Here is a 25631-nt window from a genome sequence, read left to right on the forward strand (position 1 = left end):
AGTTACAACTGCCTTGACGCTTAGGCGACGCCTTGGTGCGGCCAAGGTGTGCGACTTATGTTATATCCCAGGCCGTCTTTTGCTGGTATTTTTCATCTTATCAATGTAAATAAATATTTACAGCCTTGTAATTGCCAAAATATTGAACATAAGGGGGTTAAGTGAAACTGTAGAAGCATACAAGGGAAGAAATGCCAAATGATTGAAATTTATTACATTTGGAGAGCAAGATCATCAGGTTTTGGGTCTGGGCGCCTTGGCGGATAAGGCGACCCTCAAAAGGGCGAATTTCTTCTTATCTTTTCTTGTATTTATCTTATGTATTAATCTTTTTATTAATTTACTACTTTAAATTCATATTCATTTTTTAATATTAAAATAAAAAAAAAAATATAGAAATGAAAATCAGTATGGAAATCTTGAAATTGTCTTTATCTTCCTCTTCTTTGACGGCGGACTTGAAAGGCCACCTACAGACGCTTTACGCCCAATCATTCCAGATAACGCTTGCATCCTCTGTATTACCGCGGCTGCTGGCACAGAGTTAGCTGATGCTTATTTACAATACCTGTGTTTAGTCGGATACAATTTAAGGGAATTTGTAGGTTTATTGATCAGGGTTTGACGGAAGAACTTTATAAGTTTCCAAAAATTGAAGATACGGATCAAGAAATGGAATTTCAATTATTTGTGGAAACATATCAATTGGTAGAACCCTTGATAAAAGAAAGAGATGCTGTGTATGAATCACTTACATATTCTTCTGAATTATATGTACTCGCGGGATTAATTTGGAAAACTGGAGCTCCTTGTTGCCAAGGCGGCACCTTGACAACGATATGTATCACATTTTCTTAAAACATATATGGACCAATTCATGATATTTCACAATAAATATATAAATAAACCAAATTTTTCTAAATTTTTGGGCAAAAATGTTTTTTCCATTTCCAGATTTTTGTTTCTATGATTTCCTTTTAAATTTCTTGACCCATTTTTGTGGGGATCTCCCTTGGGATCAACTGATTGGGTGAGTATCGGTGCAAGTTGACTCAGGATCCAATTGAGATAGGCTGTAGGCAATGCTGGCTTTTGTTGCCATTTATTTTTGGGGTAAAGGGAAACCCTGAGTTTGATTATTAAATCCTTGTGCACTACTTTGTAAGGTGAATTTTTTGGATGAGATTGTTTAAGGTTTCAAGTGGAAAATTCTAATGAACATCCATTAATTGGTCTGGCGAGGATAATTTTCAGCATCCAACTTCAAAGTCATAACGGATTGCCACTTGTATGAACTCCATGACTGTTGAGATTCTTTGATTCAACTCGGCTACTGATTTGGATGGCCATGCTTCTGGAACAGCATACTTTGACGTTCTTGATTCATAAAACAACTACAAAACAACTTAGATATTGAGTAGGATATGAAACAGAATCTAAGCTCCATTTTGCAAAAACAAATTACTTTTATCTAATAAATGTTGATCTTGAATCCTTTGAATGGGGATATTTTATTTTTGTACTGTTTTTCTAATAACAATTTGGCCGCAGCCTTTGTAAATCTTCTGTTCATGCATGATCTGATTTTGACATAAGAGGATTTGGTGTTCCAATCAGGTCCTTCCTAGGGAAAATGGAGTACGTTATCCATGGAACTTTTTATTTAAGAAGTGCTTCTGGCAAAAGAAAAGTGGTGTTCAAGTTCATGCTCTAGGTCATAGAGTTAAAACTAAAGACAAGGCATGCAAAAGTGGGGTCATTTTTGGGGGTAATGGTGTTTCTGAACCTGCGGTTGAAGCTGTAAGCTTGGATATGAAGCAACAGGAGCTTGATGGGAGGTAAGTACTCTGAAATTTTGGACATGGATGTCTGATAAATTTTACTTTTCTGTTTGACATAGCTCTTTCTTTTGTAGGTGTATCCAGATCAGGAATCTGCATAAGGTGCATGCTACTAAAAAGGGGAAATGTTGTGCTGTAAACTCACTACAGCTTACCCTCTATGAAAATCAGATTCTTGCTCTTTTAGGTAGGCTTGCTTATTTTATCCCTGTAACATCCAGTTATTTCAGGGTACATGTATTTGTCTCAGCTGTTTTTTATTTTAAACTGTTAATCCTTAACAAAATTGATTTCCATTACATTCAAAATTGATGCAGTGCATGGGAATTAATTTTTATTTATCTCCAAGATTTTTCATTCTTATTTGTCTTTCGACCCCCATCACCTTTTCTTGATCAGCAATGGAAAAGGTTTTGGTATTTGTTTGGTTGGGGGCTGGTGTTGATTTTTGAATCATGTAACTTGTTGATCCCAGGTTGACACCGAGAGGGGGGGGGGGGGGTGAATCAGTGTTCATAAAAAATAATTCCTAATTCCAACCCTGTGTTGACGTCGATGCAGAAGACTTCAAGCAAACCTGATTGGCTGGGGCAATCTCGTAATTACCAATTCCACAACACACATGCATGTCCACTTCGCAACCACTGTGTGTGGCCAGGTCTACCAGACAGTGCACCCTACTTTGCAGATCAAACACACTCCAATATATGCAATGGAAAGTAAAGTAGGTAAGACACCAAATTTATGGGGTTAGGCCAAACTGCCTACTTCCACAGAGCAATACCCTACCCAGGGTTTCGTATATTGCTTAATACGCTACTCAAATTTTTGACTGCAACAACAGCCCAGGAACTACAATCCTTGCTTCGGTTTGTGCAACAACACAAACGAGGGCAACAACCCCTTCTCCAATCAAGCCTCAACTTGAATGGTATTACAATCCATCAATTGAGAGTGCAAGAATGTAAAACCCCCCAATACAAGACCCAACATTAGGGTTTTCACACAGTCTAGGGTTCCAACAGAGCAAACAACCGAGAACATAAAAAAATAGGGTTTTATAGAATTAGATTACCTCTTACAAAGTAATCCCAACAACCATGAAGCCTCTGATGCATAGAAATCGTGTCTGTGTACGTTCCACTGCTCAAACCATCTTCAATACGGAGTCATCGAGCATAAAACAATGATATCGTCAACTTTCTATGCTCAAACGATGCTGCAACTCCTTCCAATGACTTCCTCTCGAAAAAATACCCAATTTAAAAAAAAACTTAGTCCCATTTGGACATCGGATGGCCAAGATACGGCCTTCCAAAGTTGAATGCTCCAAAAATTGGTAACCAGTGGCAAATCCGTAAATAAAGAGATTCTTCATGACAAACCGTGCACAAAAGGAAAACTCTTCCTTCATAAGAAATGGGGGTAATGTCATGCCAACATCACACTTCACTACACCTTAGTTATTTCCTTTATTTCCTCCTTTTTTTTCTTTTTCTTTCTTTTTGTTTTAATAAACCAAATTTGATGCAAGATACCGATCCGACGCTCGAGGAGGTTCTGGAGTTTTAACAAAACAATGGAGAACGTCTGTCTACAGTATAGCACTTAAAAATAAGCCAAAAATTTTGGCTAAGTATATAAACTTTTGCCTATTCCAGATTTGCTCCGTTTTTGCGCATTGACACGAAAATATCTGTAACTTTCTCGTCCAACACTCAAATGATGCGAGACTAGTTGCGTTGGAACCGCAACTTGACGAAATTCATTTCTCATGCAGACCACTTCACCCAGAATTTCCATTAAGCCTTCCAAAAATGACCTTAAAGTCACTGCCATTACATGAACCTGTGAAATCACAACTTTAACAGTATGAAACCTTCACTTGCTGCTTCGCCTCTTTGCCAAACACTATATAAGGACTTAATATGCTGTTAAATGGTGTTCTTCAAATGCGGGTATCCTTGTAACCCTGCCAAATGACAAAAATACCCTTATAGCTGTGTAGGTGACTGTTTGACCATTTCAACTCTTCCAAACCACCAATAGCTACTGCCACAACACCACTATGACCAAATACGTTGCCAACAATGACAACAACATTCCACACACTCCAATGGACTAACATAACTTGTCCCAGATTTTTCTGTTTTTATAAATTTATATAGGTTGCCTATACAAAAATGATTTTCTAAATATGTACAGTTATTTATGTGTCATGCCTTGTAAAAATACTTGAATATGTGTATATATTCCAATTCCCGCAGTTAGTGAAACCATTCGTGGGCAAGGAATACCTGTCCATCTTTGCATATTCCACAGAAGCATAGGTTAAGGAGAGGGGTTAAGCTGTTACCAGATTTGCTAAATTGTAGTTAAGGTCATGTTGGAGAACTTAGAGTCTTTTGGAATTAAGTGAAGAGACCTAAAGTTTTTCCACAGTCCTTATAGAAGCAGCATTAGTCAAGTCTACAAAAGATGAAAAGAAAGGGAGCCTTGTAATTCATAATTTTCTTGTGAGTGGAACACTAATGCTTACTTGCGTTTATACTTGGTGTTGGTTATTGTTATAACAGCCAAGAGGGTTTTCGATGCTGTTTGTCTTTCCAGTTGCTGTTTAATTGTTATTGCAATCTAATTCTTGCCCCCCCTCTTCAATGAAGAACTGTAAGGTTGCTCCATTGTGACCAAGTGGGCACGGGTTCGAGTCTGGAAACAGCCTCTTTGCGAAGCAGGGGTAAGGCTGCGTACATTATGACCCTCCCCAGACCCTGCAGTGGCGAGAGCCTCATGCACTGGGTACGCCCTTTTTTCTTTAATGAAGAACTGAACTTATTATCAATGCATAGCAGCAAAGATAATGTGGAGAAGAAAAGTTTAAAGATCCCTAGTTGCGTAGAACATTTAATAGATTGAATAAATCTGATAAACTTGAAGAGGTAGAGAACGAAGTTCTGTTTTAAATAAAATGATTGTATAGAATAGCCACATTTTATCTGTACATGCATTTGTAACATCTCAACCCTACTTGTGACTTGAGAGACTCTAATCCTTCAAAGTAAAGTACCACAGATCAACGACTGGTTTTTCCATTAGAAGCACAGTAAGATGAAAAGATGATGAATAGACCAAATTTATCCCTATTTGATCTAACCAACCGGGAGCAATTATTGTCTAAACAAAAAAATAAGAACTAAACAAGAAAATATAATAATGATAGTGTGTTCCCAAAGGTTGGAACTGTGGCTGATGTGGCTCTCTCCTACCAAGATCTTTCCATCAATTTGTGTACTCTAAATTCTTCTTGAAGAAGCAACATCATAGGTAAAGTACCTGACTGGGAGAGAGAATTGAAGTAGAAAAGTGGTACCCAATTGATCCCTTTCTCTTACGAGAAAAAGGAACACCACAGGTAAAGGACCTGAATGACCTGAGTTGAAGGAACTGCTAATCAGCCACTTTGACAAATCAATGTTTCTTTTACGAAAGCTCCCTGACCATTCAACAGGTCTTCCAGGTCAACCATTTGACAGCCTGAACTGCCTGAATGGCATTCAAGGTGGGATTTCAACTCTTTCAAAGTCATAGTTGTCAAGGCGTCGCCTAGACGTCCAGGCGGTTTTGTTGGGGCCTAGGCCACCTCCGCCTTATTGCTTTATATTTGGTATTTCATTTACTTAAGATATTATTCATAAATATGCAAATACCCCCTATTTGAATCCTTTAAAAATAGTTAAAAAATCAAATTCTAAAAGGATAAAAAGTCAACCCCCCAGTTGAAGAACAAAAACTGGATTTTTGACGGTAGGTAAAATTTTCAACTTTCTAATGCTGGGGTTTTTCTCAAATCTAAAAATTCTATAAATCTTAATATGGTAAAACATTGCTAAAAACCAAAAGTGCAGTAAATATTCATTTGTTTTGATATCTAAAAAAATATTTTCATTCAGAGCGATTTTGACAGCATTTGTGCATACCAAATAAGTTTTGATTGGGACATAACTTCTTCAATATAAATCAGATTTATGCAATTTTGGATTTGTTGGGAATCTGGTTTTGTGCTCTACCTAATACTAAAAATCTCATTTAAAAATAAAATCATCTGACTAGTCAAACATCTTAGAGAACAAGAACATTTCTCTAAATCGAGAACAATTTAATTACTTAAAGATAAGATCATATTTTCTAAGAACAGTATAAACCAAATATGAGACTAGTATAAACCAAATGTATGTTTTATTGTTTCAAACTTCTAGTAGCTTGCTTCTTCAGTTCTGTTGTCTTCTTGTTCTATATTGATTTTTGATGACTTGATGTGACTTAATATTGATTGTTGATGACTTGATGTGACTTAATGTGGCTTAATGTTGATTTTTGATGACTTAAGGAGGCTTAATGTTGATTTTTGATTATATAAGATATATATTGTAGCATACTAAATAATGTTAGAAAAGGGGGAAATAAAAAAATAACACTTGGGGGCGCCTTGGTCACCTAGACGATGCCTAGGTAGGCGTCTTGTCGCCTAAGCGCTTAGACACCCCTCCAGCACCTGGGGTTGCTTTGCCGCCTTGACAACTATCACGAAAAGCAGCTGTCCCAAAGAGGGAGGCTGGACCCACAATTCTTGGCCTGACTTTGTCTTGTGTTTCTAGAATATCGGCCATGTCATTTGTCATTCTTGGCATCCAGAGTTCGCTAAGAAAGCAAGATGATTAATGTGTCTAATAATGAGTATATCTCTGTGAAACATTCTGGCTATTCGTAATCCGCCCAATTTAATTTGTCAAGTCACCTTCCATTATAGCATGGACAAAAGTTTCCTTACTTACATGGTCCTGTCCTTTGTTACTCAGATGCTTCACTTGCCCCCGACGTACCCATACCGACACAAGAGCAATCAGTTATGAGTATGGATATGTTGAGTATGAATTTATGAGATATATATGTAAGCAGGGCTCTTGATTGTATTTACAAACATAAGTTGCATACGTTCTATATAGAAACCTAGTTAATCTCTTCCCCACCCCCCCCACCCCAAAAAAAAAAAAAACGTTGTATGGTTGATATAGAAATGTTCTGGAAACTAGAATCATGGAAAGGTAGGTTGCATTTTTTTTTAACGAGTTTAGGTTTCAGTTTTCTTTTTTTTAGATCATTGTAAATGTCATATTTCTTTTTTTTTCCCCTCTCTTTGGGACTGCTCTGACCTCCCCCCTCCCCCACCCCCCCTTTTTTTTTTTACTTGAAAGGGCACAACGGAGCTGGTAAAAGCACTACAATATCTATGCTTGTTGGCCTCCTTCCACCTACTTCTGGGGATGCTCTGGTGTTTGGGAAAAATATTTTAATTGATATGGTATTCTTCTTCCCTTTCAAAGGTTTACATTTTTCCTCATTTATTGTCTCATTATACTGTAACCTGTTTCTCTACTTGAGATGCTCTTGTCAGCAGTTCTGGTTGCATTCCCATGTTTTTGTCCAACTTCGCCTATTACTTCTCTGCCTTTAATCACTTTTTTAATATTTAATTTCCTTACCCAGGATGTCTTAACCCTTTTCCACTATTCCTTTAGATGCTGTTTATAGTAATAATTGGAAACACCTTTACCACTACTGATAAAGAAAAGGTATTTGTATAATGATGCATCTGGACAAATTTATATTTGTTTCCTTTGCCTCAAAGACTGCTCAAAGCAATTTTATAATGTAAAAATTAAGGTGTTTTTGTTTGTCATTTGCTGCAGCAGTGTCCCCTCTCAATTGTTTTCCCTTGGACACAATCATAGGCTTAGAATGGTCTTCTATTGGGTTGCATGGGAATTATATTTGTCCTCGTTTATAATTGCAAATAAATGTGGATGTGCTCATCTTGTATTCAGAGTTAATGGTGTTACTTACTTTATTTATCTTACTATTTTTTTTGTAGTTCCCAGTATTGTTGTATCCTTTCTGATATAATGGTCAGATATCCGTTTTGTAGGATGAGATTCGGAAGGGATTGGGTGTATGCCCACAAAATGATATCCTCCTTCCTGAACTAACTGTAAGCACAAAGACTCTTCCCTTCTCTTAATTTTTGGTAATTAATTATTTATTCACTCAAGAAAGTTATGGTATTAATGAAATAACAGTAGATAAGAAGGATGATGTTTGAGGTGTTTTTTCACCCCGCCTCTAGACAGAATTCATGAAGCATATCAGTAGCTTTAAAATGCTAGAGGCTATGCGTATCCTTCTTTTGTGTGCTTTTTTTCTATCTTTTGTACTCTTCTTGTTTTCTAGCTTCCGATTTCCTTCCTCATCTACCAATTTTTTTTTTCATAATTAATTGACTTATATAGATGACATGAACTGAAAGACTATCTTTTGTTTGCTTTGTGCGCCCTTATTTGAAGTTTTAAACCTAAATTACCTTGTGAAGGAAATCTTTGCCTTATTTCTTCAGGGATCTTCTAGCCTTTTAACTGTGCACTTGGGATTCACCCTTCTTTGTGAACACTGGTTAATGAATTTGGAAGGTTTTCTAATGTGACTATGATTTTTTTCTCTACAATTTCCTGTTGACTTAAACAGATTTCTGACATAGACCTACTATATGTTAATTAGATAGACTCTTGATCTCCTATGGAAAACTGGTGCGGCGAGAAGCCTTTTACCTAACAACAGATCATGTTTCTATTCTCCTTAGCAGTTGGAGAAAATTAGAAAAGGGACTACCTTGTTCTAGACTACAAGCTCAAAAATACTTGGCTGGAATTCCTGGGCTTTATGGAGTTTGTTGTAAATTTGTGGGCATACTTCACCTTGAAGGATAGCTGGCTTCACCTTTCGAGTTTCGACTGAAATTTGAGGCCTGAAGGACCAACTGGAATATGGAGCTAACAAGCTCTGGAAGGGAAGGCTACTACAATTGATTGCATATCTGGTGGGGAAAAAAAAGGAAGATTGTAGCATCATCTCAGAGGCAGATCAAAGTGGGTGCCTAAATAAAGGGTTGCGGAGAACTATCATTTGGCTTGTAAGCAAGTATTTTGAGCTGAGTAACCAGGGGACAATAGCTTAACCCTCCTTTTTTATGAGTGGGGTTTATTATTGAAGTGCCTCTGGAGATTAAATATTTGATACAAAAATCAAGCTTGTGCCTTGTTGTGATGAATCATTGAAGCTAATGTAATGGCTGTTGATTGTTCTAGTGATTTAGGTTGGGCTATCCTGGTAGGACTAAATGGGAAAAGGAAAATGGATCACATTGACTGGGACTTTCTTGGCGGGTTTTGGCGACAACTTAGGCAAATGGATGAAAATGTTCTGTCACTACTTAGTTTTAGTAAATGGAACTGCAGCTGGTTTGTTTCAGGAGCTCGAGGGGTCTTGGACAGGGATAATTGTCTCCTCTTCTCTCTCTCTAATATAAATCTTGGGTTCTTTTAATCAAGAAGAAAAGAATGCTTTATTTATGGCTTCTCAGTTTTCGTTTAATTCCAAACACCTCTTATAGTCTTGCATCTTCAATTTCCTGATGATCATAGTTATCAAGGCGTCGCCATGGCGGTGTCGCCTTGATTTTTGACTCTCTAAACTGCCATGGTCGCCTTCCCACCTTGATAACTATGCTGATGATACATTGAATCTGTAACATTTCCACTGCATTGAGGTATTCTGAAACCATCCTTGGATGCTTCAAAAGTGGGTTAAATTACATATTTGAAGAATCTATCCTTAATTTTGGGGTTTAAGTACAATTATCTACTTGTTATTTCAACCTGCAGTGAGGGGCTAAATAAAAATCAAAAGCCACTTGGTCTGCGGAGAAAGTAAACTTGCATTTCCTGGGTAGAATGCCTTTTGTCCCATGCTGCTTTGAATGTTTTTGAGTATTTGGGGCCCATTGCTTGAGGGATTGGATCTGCTCTGCATCAGTTCTGATGTTCAATACATACACTTACAAATTACATCATTAACTCCATAATACTAAATTCTCCAATCAGGTTATGATTTATGTTTCTACTTACAAAAGGTTGTAGATTTTTCACAATTAAGTGCAGTAGAAAGCCAACAGGATGAAGTAGCTCATGAATCATGGGATTATGTATTCACTGCGCTTGAGTTATATAACTGCAATACCAAGCAAATGGTTTTTACAAGTTTGGTAGTCTTATGTAGAAATCCTTGTGAGTGGATCAAGTAAATCTAGTTGTTTTGAATAATCAGCATGGTTTATTTCCTTTTGAGTACTCAGGTAGTATGTGTATTAGAAAAGAAAATTCCTTAGGATGTTTTTATCTATTCTTGATTTTTAATGAATGCAGTTATTGTATTCTGGATTCTTATGGTCTCTTATTTTTAAAGCCTTATGTTTTGAAGGATATTTGTTAACATAGTTATTTCTATTATCACTTGGACAATGGTAGTTTAGGTTATTCTTGAACATTTGAATTTATTCTACAGGTTAAGGAGCATTTGGAAATTTTTGCAATATTGAAGGGTGTAAAGGAAGAGATGTTGGAGAGCATTGTGACTGACATGGTTGACGAAGTAAGTTCCGAATATTACGTTTGTCTAGAGGATGAGTTATATTGAGAAATGTTGTTTATTTTTATATTTTTGTTCAGCAATAATAAAGGATTGATTTTACAGTCCTTGAAAAAATATAGATACAACTGAGATAAGACCATAGGACCCTTAAAAACAACATGAATTATACAAAACCACAAAAAGCATACAAAATCATGCATCATGAACAATTCCAAAACCTACATATATCAGTCACAAAACAAGGGTTCCCAGCTTGACAAGAAAATTCTCTTTTCAACCCATAATATTCTTAACATGCTGCAAGTATTCTGTATTCCCATTAGCAATAAATTGTTATGTATTAAAAAATTGATGAAGCGAATTCTGATATTGCTTCTGACATGTGGGGCACAAATGCAGATGGTTTGATTGTATTTTCATCTACTAAGAGATTCTTGATAGTATGGTAGTTGAATTTATTTATGCAAAACTTATACTGTATCAGGGTATTGACAAATAAGGGGGATGGATTGAATGGATATATTGGCTCTCTAGGACTTAAGGTGGTGGGAGCACCTGGTTATTGGAGAAATTTAGGGGAAAAATGCCTACGGTTAGGGTTGCAACTTGTGCTAGTTCATGAGAAATGTGGTGTTAAATTTGAACTACACTGGTCAGTTCTAGCTTTTGGCCTGGCCCTTTTCAAAATTAATTGATAGTCCAACCCAGCCTGACTTGAGTTCCACCATGACCTATGGTCACACTTTTTAGTACTTACTGTGTTCTCATTACGAAAATATGGGGGCCGAACAAGTGGAAATTTATGTGGAAAATGATATCTTTTATGGTGTGCTAGAGCATTTTGATGGAGTTTTAGAGGAGAAGATTGAACTTTGATGGTTTGACCTATTCAGATATATTTACGAGTATGAGGTTCATTTTAGCAGGCTGGTACTTTGTTCTGATGGAGTTTAGTGGAACAATTTATTGAACTTCTCTGTTATACTATTAACAAAAAAGAAAATCTGGTTGAACTTTGAGGTTGATTTGGAGATCCATCCACTACAGTTGTCTAATTACGGACATGAAACTCAAATGTTTCCATGGAGAGATATACCTGGATTTGGGAGAAGGACCAGGAAGGTATATGTTTTAATTAGATATGTGCAGTAACCTTTGTTAATCAGTAGGATACAGGGTGTCTTTTGCTGCCAAGGGTGGAGGCTTTTTTATATGGATTAAAGCTCTTGACAAGGCTTTAGGCATTGAAAATTTGAAGAGTAGGGGCCTAGAACTTTGTAATACATTTGTTTATGCCCAAGAGACTAAGAAACTGCAAGGCCTATTTGTACATTTCTAGATATACTGGCAACTCGGTCCATTTTCAAAGGAAATGAGTGTTGGATTTACCTATCGAGGGAAGAAAAAGACTTTGGAAAAGGTTCACCTACATTGAGCATATGTGTTTGGAAGGAAGGAAGATTCTTACTCCTTATCCAGAGAATGTATGCTTTGTAGTCGCCAATAGCTCGGAATTGCAGCAGCACTGAGCCCTAGCCTTGGAAGCATGAACATAAAGTTGATATTTTATATGTTGGTCTGTTCTTTCCTGTATGCTGACTTATCTCAGACTGTTTTCTTATCCTATTCTTGCATATTTTCCTACATGTAATTATATCTGATCTCTATTCTGGTAAAGAGAAAGTATGACTTTACATACCAATGACATTCTGATGCTCTAGATTTTTTTCTTCCAATTCTAACTAAATCATTTGAATCTGAGACCTAGGCATGGCCATGGCCTTTTTGTTAGGTGTCATATGTGTTGTCTTGTCCATTTTTTAATTTCTATGTGTTAACAGCCTTAGGAATTGAGTGCTTGAATGATCTAATCGATCACCCAGCCCCTTATTTATATTAATCTCAAATCATAATCAAAGTAGGAGTGCCCCCCCAGTCCTATTCCTATTAGGAATTCCTACTACAACTAGGAATCCCAAAATAGAGATCGGATAGAGGGGAAAGAACAGAAATAGAAATAAAGCATAAAACAACTAATAAAATAACTAAAACAATAAGGATTAAGTTACCCCTATTTGGTAAAGTAGCCCATCTCAACACTCCCCCTCAAGTTGGAGCAAAGATGTCGATCATGCCCAACTTGACTAGATTGGGATGAAACAATTTCTTGGATAATCCCTTGGTGAAGATATCAGCAAGTTGATCAGCAGATGTCACAAAGGGAATACAAATCAGCCCATCTTCTAACTTCTCTTTGATGAAATGTCTATCCACCTCAACATGCTTGGTACGATCATGCTGTATTGGGTTGTGTGCTATGCTGATGGCAGCGTTGTTGTCGCAGTACAACATCATAGGAAGACGAATAGGAACACCAAGATCTTGTAGCAAACCTTTAAGGCAGAGTAACTCACAAACACCTTGTGCCATAGCTCGAAACTCAGCTTCGACACTAGAACGAGCAACTACATTTTGCTTCTTGCTACGCCATGTGACAAGATTTCCACCTACAAAGGAGCAATACCCAGAAATAGACTTGCGATCTGGAGAACCAGCCCAATCAGCATCGGTGTATGCTTCTATCCAAAGATGACCATGCATAGACAAAAGAATTCCTTTTCCAGGAGCTGACTTCAAATAGTGCAAGATACGAAGAACAACCTCCATATGAGAAGAGTAGGGATCATGCATAAATTGACTCACAGTACTCACGGCGACAACAATGTCAGGACGAGTGTGTGAGAGATAAATCAGCTTTCCTACAAGTCTTTGGTACCGGCCTTTATCAACAGGCTCACCCTCTTTCTCCTTGAGGCGAACAGTAGGGTCCATAGGAGTATCTGAAGGATGGTAGCCTAGCAACCCGGTTTCAGCCAATAAGTCTAGGACACACTTCCTCTAGGAGAGAAAAATGCCTTTAGAAGATCTGGCCACTTCAATCCCAAGAATGTATCGTAGTTTTCCTAGATCTTTAATCTCAAATTCTTGTCCCAGGAAGGTCTTCAACCGTCTGATCTCATCACCATCATTGCCAGTAACCACTATATCATCAATGTAGACTATAAGAGCAATGAGTTTTTCACCAGCCCTCTTGTGGAACCGGCCAAACCATGCTCGAGGTGACTGCTTCAGCCCATAAAGTGCACGCTTTAGCCCATAGTTGTCATGGCGTCGCCATGGCATCCTGGTGCTGGAGAAGATGGCATATCGAGCTTCGACATGGTTTATGTATAAATATCGCCCGATATCCATGGACGCCATACCACGATATATGGGCATATCGGTCGATATTTGTGTAAAAAACTTAGGTTTTAATATTATTTTTTTTAAAACCATTTAAAAACTTAATGCTTTTTCCTTGATTTGTATTGGTCACATTAACTTACAAAATTAAAACCATTAAACATTAAACAATACACTTTACTACTATACCCTAAATCCCTAATTGGAATTGAAATTTGGGAGATTTTAGAAATCACAAAGTGATTTATCGAGACAGAGGAGAGACTTCGTGAGACAGAGACACGGAGACTGAGATTGAGACTGACAGAGTCAAGAAGACGAAGAAGTGAGAAGAAGAAGAAGAAGAACTGAAGCTGCAACTCTCGGCAAGTTCGAACCCCTCAGGCAACCTCCAGGTAAGTAATTTTTTATTTTTTATTTATTTGGTTCTTCTTTTTCTTCTCCAATCTCCTCTGTCCTCCGGCGACTCTTCTTCTTCTTCTTCTTCAGTTCTTCTTCTCACTTTTTCGTCTTCTTAACTTCTTCTTCTTACTTCTTCTTCTTCAGTTCTTCTTGCTTACAGTCGCTTTTTTTTTTTTTTTTCATTTTTTCTTCTTCTTGCCTTGCAGTTGCAGGCTTGCACACAATCATAGACCTCTTGGTTTTTTGTTTCTTCTTCATGCCTTGCAGTTGCAGGCTTGCACATAGACAGAGAAGGTGTTTTTTTTCCCTTCTTCTTGCCCTGCACACAGCCACACATATACAATTACACACACAGAGACAGGGAAAGAATCGAGAGACAGAAGGTGGGGGCAGGGATTTATTACAGATTTATAGCAAGTAGTTCTCTTTGTTTGTTTTTTTTTTTTTCATTCTTCTTGCCTTGCAATTGCAGGCTTGCACAGTCACTAATCTATGTTTTCATACTTTCATATACACTAATGGATATTACACTTTCATGAATTAAACCATAGTATATTAGTAGTACACTTTCATGTTGATTTTGATGTTATAGGATATATATTATATCATACTACATGACATTAAAAATAGAGAAAATAAAAAATAAAACATGGTCGACATGCTCGTCATGGCAACGCCATGGCGGGCGACATGTCGATATATCGACGTGACACCCCTCCACCGACTTGGATCGCCGTGACGCCGTGACAACTATGCTTTAGCCTACACGCTTTTCCTTGGTTTCTGTCATAAGAGAACCCTGGTGGAATGTCCATATACACCTCCTCATCCAGTGCTCCATTTAGGAAGACATTTTTTACATCTAGCTGCTGCAAATCCCATCCAAGGTTGATTGCACAAGATAATAACACACGAATAGTATTTAACTTTGCAACAGGTGCAAAAGTTTCCTGGTAATCAATGCGGTATGTCTGAGTGAACCCCTTGGCCATGAGTCGTGCCTTATACTTATCCACAGTGCCATCCACCTTTTGTTTAACCACAAACACCCATTTACACCCAACGGTTTTCTTCCCAGGTGGAAGAACCACAAGCTCCCATGTGTTATTTTTCTTCAAGGCTTCCATTTCTTCCATCATGGCTGCCTTCCACTTTCCATCTAATAGAGTTTCCTGCCAATTGTTAGGAGTACGAACAGAAGAAAGAGAGGAAATAAATGCACGAAAGGATGGGGAAAGGGAATCATAAGAAACAACAATATATATGGGATGCTGAGTGCAAGTTCTGACACCTTTGCGAAGAGCAATAGATAATTCAGGAGAAGGAACATTACCAGGTGGAGAGGCAGGTTCTGGATCCGAATTCGGCAATTGGATGGGTATTGGAGCAACAGTTGATTGAACCTGCTTATGTTTCTTTGCATAGGTCTTCACAGTACTATCATCAATCCTCCTCTGAAATTCACTAATAGTCCTCTGGATAGGAGTCTGGACAGGGGTAGATTGCTCCCCCTGAATAGAAATAGTCTCCCCCTGTATAGGAACCTCTTCCCTTGATTCAGGGGGAGTACTAGGGGCAGGCCGAACTGGTTTAGACTCATGGTAAATAGACTGAAGTGGAGGTGGAGAGTCAATAGTCAGCACATCTTCACTAACACTCTCCCCCTGAAGAGGTTGGGACATATAAAATGGAACACTTTCATGAAAGACAACATCCATGCTGACAAAAGTCCTGCGTGATGGAGGGTAATAACATTTGTACCCCTTCTGTGTAGCAGAGTAACCTACGAAAATGCAGCGGAGACTATGTGGGTCAAGTTTACCAGGGGACCTTGTATCCCTGGCATAACAAACGCAGCCAAACACCTTAGGTGGGACTATAAAGGAAGAAGAGCCAAGTAATAGCTCAGTAGGGGTCTTGGAAAGAAGAACCCGACTGGGCAGCCTATTAATTAAATAGGCTGCAGTAAGGACAGCATCCCCCCAATAAAGGGTAGGGACATTGCGAGCAAACATAAGAGCCTTACCTCCAAGAGGTGGCGGTTTTTTTTCTCAGCCACACCATTTTGGGCAGGAGTATCGACACAGCTGGTTTGATGAAGGATTCCATGGGCAGCAAGGTATTTTTGGAACTGACCTTCCATATACTCTTTCCCATTGTCACTCCTCAAAATTTGAAGAGTGGCATTAAATTGGGTCTTAACCAATTGATGAAAGTGCTGAAAACATGAAAAAACTGCATTTTTTGTGTGCATAAGGTAGACCCAAGTGAACCTAGAATAGCAGTCAATAAAAGTGACATACCACCGATGTCCAGACAAGGAAGTTTTCCTAGTAGGACCCCACACATCAGTATGAACAACATGAAATAAGGAAGAGCATCTCTTATTAGAAATAGGATAAGTTGAACGTGTCTGTTTAGCCAAGACACAAGGCTCACAAAAAAAGTCTTCCTTACTACAGTCTTTAACTAATGCTGGAAATAAATGTGATAAAGTACCTAAAGGGGGATGGCCTAGCCTAGAGTGCCATTTATGTAATTCAGAAGAGAAAGATGCCGAAGGTAAAGCCTGGGTAGGTGTAGGATCGCCATCAAGCAGGTACAATCCGCCATGCACTTTACCCGATCCAATCGTCTTCCCCGAGTCCAGTTCCTGAAAAACACAGTGAGTGGGAAAAAAAGTCACTTTACAATTCAGGGATTTAGTGATACTGCTAATGGAAAGAAGGTTAGTTGTAAATTTGGGAATATGCAACACAGAGGACAGGGTAAGGGAAGGAGAAGAACCGATGGATCCTTTCCCTGAGATGGAGGAGAGGGACCCATCAGCAATTTTGACTTTATCCTTACCAGAAGCAGGGGAGTAGGTATTAAAAAGGTTGGAAGAACCTGTCATGTGATCAATTGCACCGGAGTCTATGATCCATGGAGTGGAAACTACTGATGCACAATGACCAGCAAAGGAAATACCTGTACGGGCAAAGAAGGAACCTGAATTGGCAGTAGACGTAGTAGAGGCAGCGGATGAGTTCAACATACGACGTAGAGCCTGGAGTTCTTCATGGGAGAAACCGATGTCAGTAGTGGGAGTTGGAGCTACACTTTCAGTGTGATTGGGTTTGTTTTTAGACTTAGCACGACCACGTTTGGCCTCAAAATCAGCTGGCTTCCCATGTAATTTCCAACACTGAGCCTTAGTGTGATAAGGTTTGTGACAATGCTCACACTTAACAGGCTCTTTGGTAGTAGTAGTAGTAGCAACAACACTGTCAGAAGAAGTAACAGGAGTGGAGCTAGCAGTCTATAAGGCTGATCTCTCAACGTTGGGTGTAATCATCATGGCAGCCCTTCGTGTCTCTTCACTGTGAACATAAGAAAAAGTTTCCTCTAAAGTGGGGAAAGTAACCCGACCAAGGACTTGCACCCGAATAGGGTCATAGTCATCATTGAGTCTAGCCAGGAAATCATAGACTCGAAACTGATCAACATAAGAATGATAAGCAGTAATGTCAGCAGTAGTAGTAGGGTGAAACTGAGCATAATGATCCAATTGCTGCCATAAACACTTGAGGGCAGCATAGTATTTAGTGACAGACATCTCCTTCTGAGTAGTATTTTGGAGTGTCTTCCGGATTTCATAAACTTGAGCACCACTTCCTGATCGACCATAAGTTCCCTTGACAGTAGTCCATATCTGAGTAGCAGTGTCAAGGAGGAGATATTGCCTGGAAAGATCAGTGGTAATAGAATTCAAAACAAATGACATCACCATAGCATCATTGGTAGCCCATTTAGTACGGGCAGCACCATCTGCAGTAGGCTGTTTGATGGTGCCAGTAAGATGGCTAGTAAGTCCCCTACCAGCTACGGTTAAGGATAATGATCTGGCCCAAATTAAATAGTTCGTACCATCAAGTTTAATAGCAGCAGCATAGGGAAGAAAGTCATTCCTAGTATGACCATCTCCAGAAGTAGCAGTAGTCATCTCTGAGTCACCCATAATTCAGCCAGACAGAAAAATCAGATCTTCAAAAACCTTGAATCGAGTGTGAATGATGGGTTTTGAAATTGCAGAATTTCCAACCGTCAGAACGGGCTGAAACTTAGGTCGAGTTTCCCTCTAATAGTAGGGAAGATATCCTCCAAAAATTAGCTCCTTCTGATGAGCCAATAAAAAGCCCTAAATTTTGACAAATTTAGGAAGAAAAAACCTGATTGCAGAAAAATTGCAGAGTTGAATCAATTCTGCAGTCTTCAAACAGGGACTGGTGTAGACCAATAAGAGCAGGAACCACTCTCCAAAAAAAGCAGAAATCAAACTTCAGTTGAAAGGATAGCTCGATCTCCAAGGATGGAAAAAATCCTGCCGGCAGATTTAGGTCACACCACAGTTCTTCAATCTTCAATGAGGTGACATTGAGGGCAGCAGCTAAATTTGCATTCGATCACCTCATAGTTGCTGCCCTGATGGAGAGAAAGAGGCCGAGAGTGGTGGAGAGAAAAAAAAAGAAGAAAAAAACAGAAACTGTGAGGGGGAAGAACCAGAAAACCTGAAAAGCTGCTCTTAGATCAGAGTTGGCTTTGATACCATGTTAACAGCCTTAGGAATTGCGTGCTTGAATGATCTAATCGATCACCCAGCCCCTTATTTATATTAATCTCAAATCATAATCAAAGTAGGAGTGCCCCCCCAGTCCTATTCCTATTAGGAATTCCTACTACAACTAGGAATCCCAAAATAGAGATCGGATAGAGGGGAAAGAACAGAAATAGAAATAAAGCATAAAACAACTAATAAAATAACTAAAACAAGAAGGACTAAGTTACCCCTATCGGGTAAAGTAGCCCATCTCAACACTATGTTCTAACTTATAACAATTCTGGAAAGTTCTTTCAAGCTGTAATTTGAGTCTCAATGTTTCCAGTTACTTAAAACTGACGGATGTCAGAGTCTTGTGTGTTATTTCCTACATAATCTGTGGCAACTGAAAAAATTTCCGTATGGTTTTGAAGACATGGGTTCATGGTATGATATTGATTTTTTGTTGACATTGTAAGGAGTACTTAAGTATGCAGTAAAAAAATTATGTTTGATTTGAAGAGATGAAGAGGATTTGCCTTTTTTTTTTATTGTTTTTACTTTATGTAGTTAATTGTTGTATCTTATTTTTATTCTTCTTTTTTATTATTTCCAATTTTTCTTTTCAATGAAATTTTGGTCAGGTGGGTTTGGCAGATAAAGTTAACACTGTTGTTAGTGCACTCTCTGGTGGAATGAAGAGGAAATTATCTCTTGGAATTGCACTTGTAGGAAATAGTAAGGTGCAACAAGAAATTTTACAAATGATATCACCAAAGCAATTTCTTATTTGACCTATGTCAGGAGAATCTAAATACTGTTTTGCAGGTTATCATTCTTGATGAACCTACAAGTGGAATGGATCCATATTCCATGCGATCAACATGGCAATTAATCAAAAAGATCAAGAAGGGTAGGATAATACTATTAACAACACACTCGATGGATGAAGCTGACATCTTAGGAGATCGAATAGCCATTATGGCAAATGGTTCTTTGAGATGCTGTGGAAGGTTCCTTTCTGCTGAACATCGTTTTGGTTGGGGAGATGAATATATATTACTATTTTATCTTGATCATCTTACCAGCCAAGTGTTGATACACCTTCTTGCTATAATGTTGATATGCAAGTTATTTTGAACCATTGATTTTAGAATTGTTTATTACATTATTTACCAAAAAAAATAGTTGTAGAATTGTTGTAAGTTTTCAATTCCATTCTTTTGGTTTTGCTAAATGATGACTTCTACTTTGTGATTTTTTTTTTGTTTTTGTGTTTTTTTTTCCCCTTCCTGAAATACATGCTGCTGTTAGTTTCAGGTTATAGTCATATTTCCTTTTTCCATCATCTTCTCTCTTTCTTCCCTTTTTCTCTCTCATTGGTAAGATTAGCTTCAATTACTGAAATGCATTTCGGTGTTCTTTTAATTTGTGCACCACTTATTTTGATTTATTTCATAATTTCTTGTGTGTTAATATGCCTGTGCAATGTGGGAGAGGTTACAAACAAACTTTATTCCCTGCTGTTAATGGTCCATGACATAGAAGATCGACAACCACCACAATGCTTATGTCGAAGAAAATACATATGCAATGTTCAAGACTAACCACTCCAAGAGCTTAGTCAGTCTGACTGAAATGTAGTCACAACAATAGAAACCAATCCTCTTGAGAAACTGTTAACTTGCAGAACTTCTGTACTATATCTCGCGATATATCGGTATCTCGGGCCTACCGAGATATCCGAAATATCCGAGATATCGCGAAATATTCCCGAAATATTGCATTTTTTCTGCAATATTTCGGGGGTCCATCTCGGGGGGTATTTGGCCATATTTAGGCCTGAAACTTCATGGACAGCCTTATTTAAGCTTAATAAACACATTTAAACCATAAAATTGTAAAAATGTGAATTCAAATTGGTGTTTTGGGCTTGCACCCTTGATTGACATACGGTCGCCGACCTTAATGTATAAATAGTTAAATACACATAGATTAATGAAATCACAACTTAAGTTACAAATTACAAGTGCTAAACTGCTAATAGTAGTTGCTGTGCCTCCCTGGATCAATCCCACTCATGCCTCGCTGGAGTCGACGTCCATTGCTCTCTGTTTGAATGACATATGTGGACCACGGTATAGAATCGGAGAAGAAACGAGTGTAGTCATCCACAAGTGTCACGTAAATGGAATCATCAACAGTCTGTAGGTAACCTATCCTAGGATATAAACTAGGGTTACCAATCGATCGATCGTGAAGAAGATGATCCATTGTGATATGATGTTGGCGCCGCGCAAGAGGCGATGGCATTGGCTGCATGTATGGTGGTGAGGTTGGTAGCTAGGTCCGCTAGGGTATGCAAAGATGTTATCTACAAAAGATGATCCAGTATGTCCCTGGGACTGGGACTGGTAGTCATAGTCCCCTACCCCACTAAACTGCCCATATGATGATGATCCATATCCATATCCACCGTAAGGTTGTGATGCACCATAATCCGATGCCAATGGAGTGGCATGTGCGTCAAAAGATGGGGCACGCCAATGTCCAGTCGGTCCTCCCTCCCTATCACCCATACTCAAACCACCAACAGAGCTAGATAGGTTATCAATGTCCATGTGATCAGGTTGCAACTGTGTTTGTCGACCCCTACGCTTCCTGTTGTATGTATGTAGGGGGCCTCTCGAGGGTGGGGGTGCGGGGGCACGTGCTCCGTGGTCCGTATCTTGTGTGGCATGATCAAACTGTGTCTCTCCAGTGAATCGGAGTGGGTCTACAGGTGCCGAATCCTGGGCCTCCTGGCCTACCACATAACGCTCTCGCATGCCGTCATATTCTTCACCAGCATCACCACCACCAACATCACCACCACCAGCATCACCATCACCACCACCAGCATCACCATCATCACCATCATCATCATTTGAGGACTTAGACCAGTCTTCATCATCGCAACATTGCCACCGATGGGCTGGAATGGTATGGGTGAGGCTTCCCTTGCATGTATCGACCCTCGTCGACCATATACTCGTCCATCGGCGCACCAATCTCGGAAGCTATCATGGGGTCGGGCCTACCTCCCTCCTCATCCAACACTGGCTCACCTCTATCCCTCACCCAATCCACAATAGGGTCCTCATCGTCTGAGTCAACTTGAAAGATGTCAGCTAGATCAATGGTGCCCCTCTGTCCCTCATGTCCCATACGTATGTGTTGCAGTTTCAGCCTCAAGTTGTAGTGCACATACACCATGTCGGATAAGCGTTGAGACCCCGATCTGTAGCGCCTCTTGGAGTGGATGAGTGCAAAGGTACTCAGTTCCTCTCTGACAACTGGATCGAGAACATGTTTGGGGCGAGGACTTTAATTGCTATTCTTCTTAAGTTTTCGGCCGATTCCCCATACAACACCCACCATTCAGCTGCATTACAAGTTTACAACAAAAAAGACATGTGTCAAATGTTGTTTCAACTTTCAACTTTCAAATTTCAATACATATGTAATTTAAAACTTAAAAGAATTACCAACATCACCACGTGCTCTGCCTTGTATCGCAGCCTCAGTTCCAAAACTTCCCAATGCATCCCTAAATACCTTGATCTATACCCATGTGGAAAATTAGTAAGTACTTCTTCACTACTTATTTGAAAGCATCAATAAGTTGAGTTTCCAAATGAACTCACTTCATTGTTGCAAATTGCTTGTAGTGCACCATCTGGCTCCAACTTCTTCACTACTTGTTTCACAGCATCAATAAGTTGAGTTTCCAACCCAAGCCTATTGTTATATTGATACTTAGGGTTCAAGTAGTATGCTGAAATATGACATATAGAATAGAGGTATTTCAAATGCATAGGTAATTAGTAAATAATAATACTATGAATTAGTAAACATAAAACAAATTTACTCACCTGACCTTATGCGGTGGATGCATAAGTTGATTCTCAATGAGCATTTATGATATCTAAGAAGTGTTTGCTCTGCGAGGACCCACACTATAGACATTATCTTTCATTAAGTCTATTGCAGCATATAGGACTGGCATGGTTGGGCCCTTCAGAGCGGAGTCAGCAACATGTAGAACTTGAATTACTGGCTCTAAAACTTTCACCACTTTGCTTAGTTTGGTCCAGAAGTCCTCAGATGACATCGTTGTTTGTGCTTCCCTCCCATTTGCAGTCTTGGAACCCTTCCATTGAAACCACTCCTCAGAAGCAAACATGCTTCTCAGCCCGGCCTTCTTTGTCTCAATGCTTTTGACGGCAATGTAGTTGGTGGCAAATCTTGTGATGCCAGGCCTAACCAAGTCACCCCCACATTTTTCCCTCAATAGATTGAGTGCATAGGAGTGGTTGTATACAAAGTTGGTGACTTGTCTTGCACTTTCAACCACAGTCTTCACCAACTTTAACTTTCCCATATCTTTTAGCATTAAGTCAATGCGATGGGCTGCACAAGGAGTCGGAAGAGCCGGTACTTATTATTGTTCATCATCTTCTCACCGGCCCGCGAAGTTACTTCCATTGTCCGTTACAATCACGGACAACATTCTCAATACCCACATCTTTTTCCACTACTTCCTTTAACAATCCGTAAATATATTTTGCATCCTTTATCTCTTTAGATGCATCCACGAGTTTGAGGAACACTTGTCCTCCCATCACAATAAACCATGAAATTGATGATGGACTTTCTTCATAGGCCAGTCCATCCATCGCCATTATAGTCACCCCATATGTCTCCCACATATTCCTCATCTCACTAATGTACTCATCAATCTCACTCTTTTGTTGAGGTAGATAAACATTCATTACCTCATATGGGGTGGGGCCCTTGAATCCTGGGCCAGCCTACTGCAATGGTATCTATCATGGTATCATAATGGGGGCCTTGTGCGATGTTCTTTGGGATGGTATGGTATAGCATCCACTTAGCTATTGATTCTTTAACCAATCCCTTCATCCCCTTCCATGCTCCTTTGATTCGGGTTGATTGCTTCCTTTCTTCTTATGCAATTTAGGATCGAGATGTTGATGGTGGTGCTGATCTGGTAGAGGTGTTGGGGTTGCCCTCACACTTTGTGATCTTTTAAAAGGATTCAAAGTTTTAGGACCTCCAGGCTGCCGACTCCTCCACTACCCCCTACTCTTTGTCTCTGCTTGATCATCTTGAAAACTTCCTCTACTCCTTGAAACAGTCCGCCTAAAATCCCTAGCCTCCTCTGTTGTTTGTATGTCATCAGTGCGCAATGTCATCATCATCGAGAGGAGGAGTCATCATCATCATCATTGTATCGTCTTCCTCCTCCCATCGAACTCCTCACTGTATCCTCAAGTTGTTCTCTTATCCTTTGCTTGTCAGCCTTCCTCTTCTTTCTTCCCCTCAAACTATCACCAATCTCCTGGCTACTTGGTAGGGACCATATGACAACCTACAACATCTTTAGATCCTCCGATCGAGATGTTGTTTAAGTCTCTTGGACCCACCTCCCATAAATTGCATGTGACAATAATTACATATAGATTTTCTCTTATCCCCATCAATGGGAGTACCATGTAACCATGCAATGTCACCCCTATCTTTGGCTGGTTGGTCTCTCTTGTTCCCTCTGTTCTCTTTGTTCCGTCCGCCCCCTTTGTTGACTACTTTCCCCCACCTTTTGCTTGCCCCTCGCACGTTGTCTATCACGATCCGCCATAATGATACTTGTTTCTTGCAATGTAAGTAACACAAATAATTAAAAAACTTAATGTAGATGCACTTCAATTGACACTTTTAGATTACTAATACACTTGTATAGTTATTTAATATTTTTCCCCTAACCCTTATATTTTTCACAAAATTAAAACCAATTTTTTATATATAATGTTAATATAAGTATTGACCTAACACAACAAAACTATGAATTAGTAAACATAATATACATGTAATGCATCTCAAAACATATAGAAATAACTTTCATATTTTTTCATTATTTTTTAAACTTAAAACTCATATTTTTCCATATTTATTTCTGTTTTTTTAATTTTTTATATATTTTTCTTAATTTTCGAAAATTAAAAGAATTATTTAAGAGCAGAAAAATAAATCCGACACTGTGAAGCCGTAGATCGGCCATTGGTGTCTAACATATATTTAATTCATTACCATCTAAGTCATATTACCCCTAATTATTTCCTATTTTAGTTGTAGGAAAATGAATTTTTAAAACAAGAAAAAAATTAAAAAAAATACATATGGGAAAAAAATTTCGACACCGTGAGGCTGTAGATCGGCCTCCGGTGTCTAACATATATTAATATCATCAACATCCAACAACATTTGTACAAAGTTTTTTAAAAAAAAATAGTTTTAGAGAAATATAATTTACCTTAAATAATGAAAATAGGCTTGGATGATGAGCTTAGATGACCCTCCGACGTCTTCCCGGCGACAAGGAGCTTCAATGAGGCTTGGAAGGGAGGAAGAAGAGAGAAAATTTCATTTTCAGCAGCTCTCGGTCGAAATATCGACCAAGAGCTGCGAAATATGAAATTTATAAGGATTTTGAATGTGACACTATTGTCACTTTACAATATCTCGCGATATATCGTGATATCTCGCGATATATCGTGAGTTCCACGATATATCGTCGAAATATCTCGATATATCGACGAGTTATTGTACTTTTTTATTTCGACATTGTTTCGTATCTCGGTCATGTCGAGATTCACGAAATATCGCGATATATCGCCGATATTTCGCGAGATTTTATACCATGTGCAGAAGGCAGCTCTAATTCAATAGTGCTATACTGGATCTTTAGAAGTACTTATGCCTGAAACCGAAAAGCAAATAACAATCCAAGATAGAGTTTTTGTTTCTATCTAACAGGTTGATTTGCAGAATCCTGAGGCATGCCTCCGTGGCTTTATACTGATCCCCATATTGATTTGAAACTTCTGGAACTAGGAGGTTAGGTATCTTAATGGACTAAATAATGGATTCCAATCATTAACAGCGGCAAAAAACTTAGAAAGAGAGCA

At 38.8% G+C, this 25631-nt stretch overlaps 1 protein-coding gene across 1 annotated transcript in view; it reads left to right on the forward strand.

Moving 5' to 3' along the window:
- Window positions 1–25631, forward strand: part of LOC122643183 (ABC transporter A family member 1) — a 148414-nt gene that overhangs the window by 41172 nt on the left and 81611 nt on the right. The window contains exons 12-18 of the mRNA XM_043836833.1: window positions 1618–1838; window positions 1916–2028; window positions 7094–7200; window positions 7825–7887; window positions 10293–10379; window positions 19248–19346; window positions 19432–19616. Coding sequence (XP_043692768.1) covers window positions 1618–1838; window positions 1916–2028; window positions 7094–7200; window positions 7825–7887; window positions 10293–10379; window positions 19248–19346; window positions 19432–19616 — 875 coding nt within the window. The remainder of the gene's footprint in view (window positions 1–1617; window positions 1839–1915; window positions 2029–7093; window positions 7201–7824; window positions 7888–10292; window positions 10380–19247; window positions 19347–19431; window positions 19617–25631) is intronic.

The sequence above is a fragment of the Telopea speciosissima genome, chromosome 10 (genome assembly GCF_018873765.1).
Source record: "Telopea speciosissima isolate NSW1024214 ecotype Mountain lineage chromosome 10, Tspe_v1, whole genome shotgun sequence".
NCBI classification, from domain to species: Eukaryota; Viridiplantae; Streptophyta; class Magnoliopsida; order Proteales; family Proteaceae; genus Telopea; species Telopea speciosissima.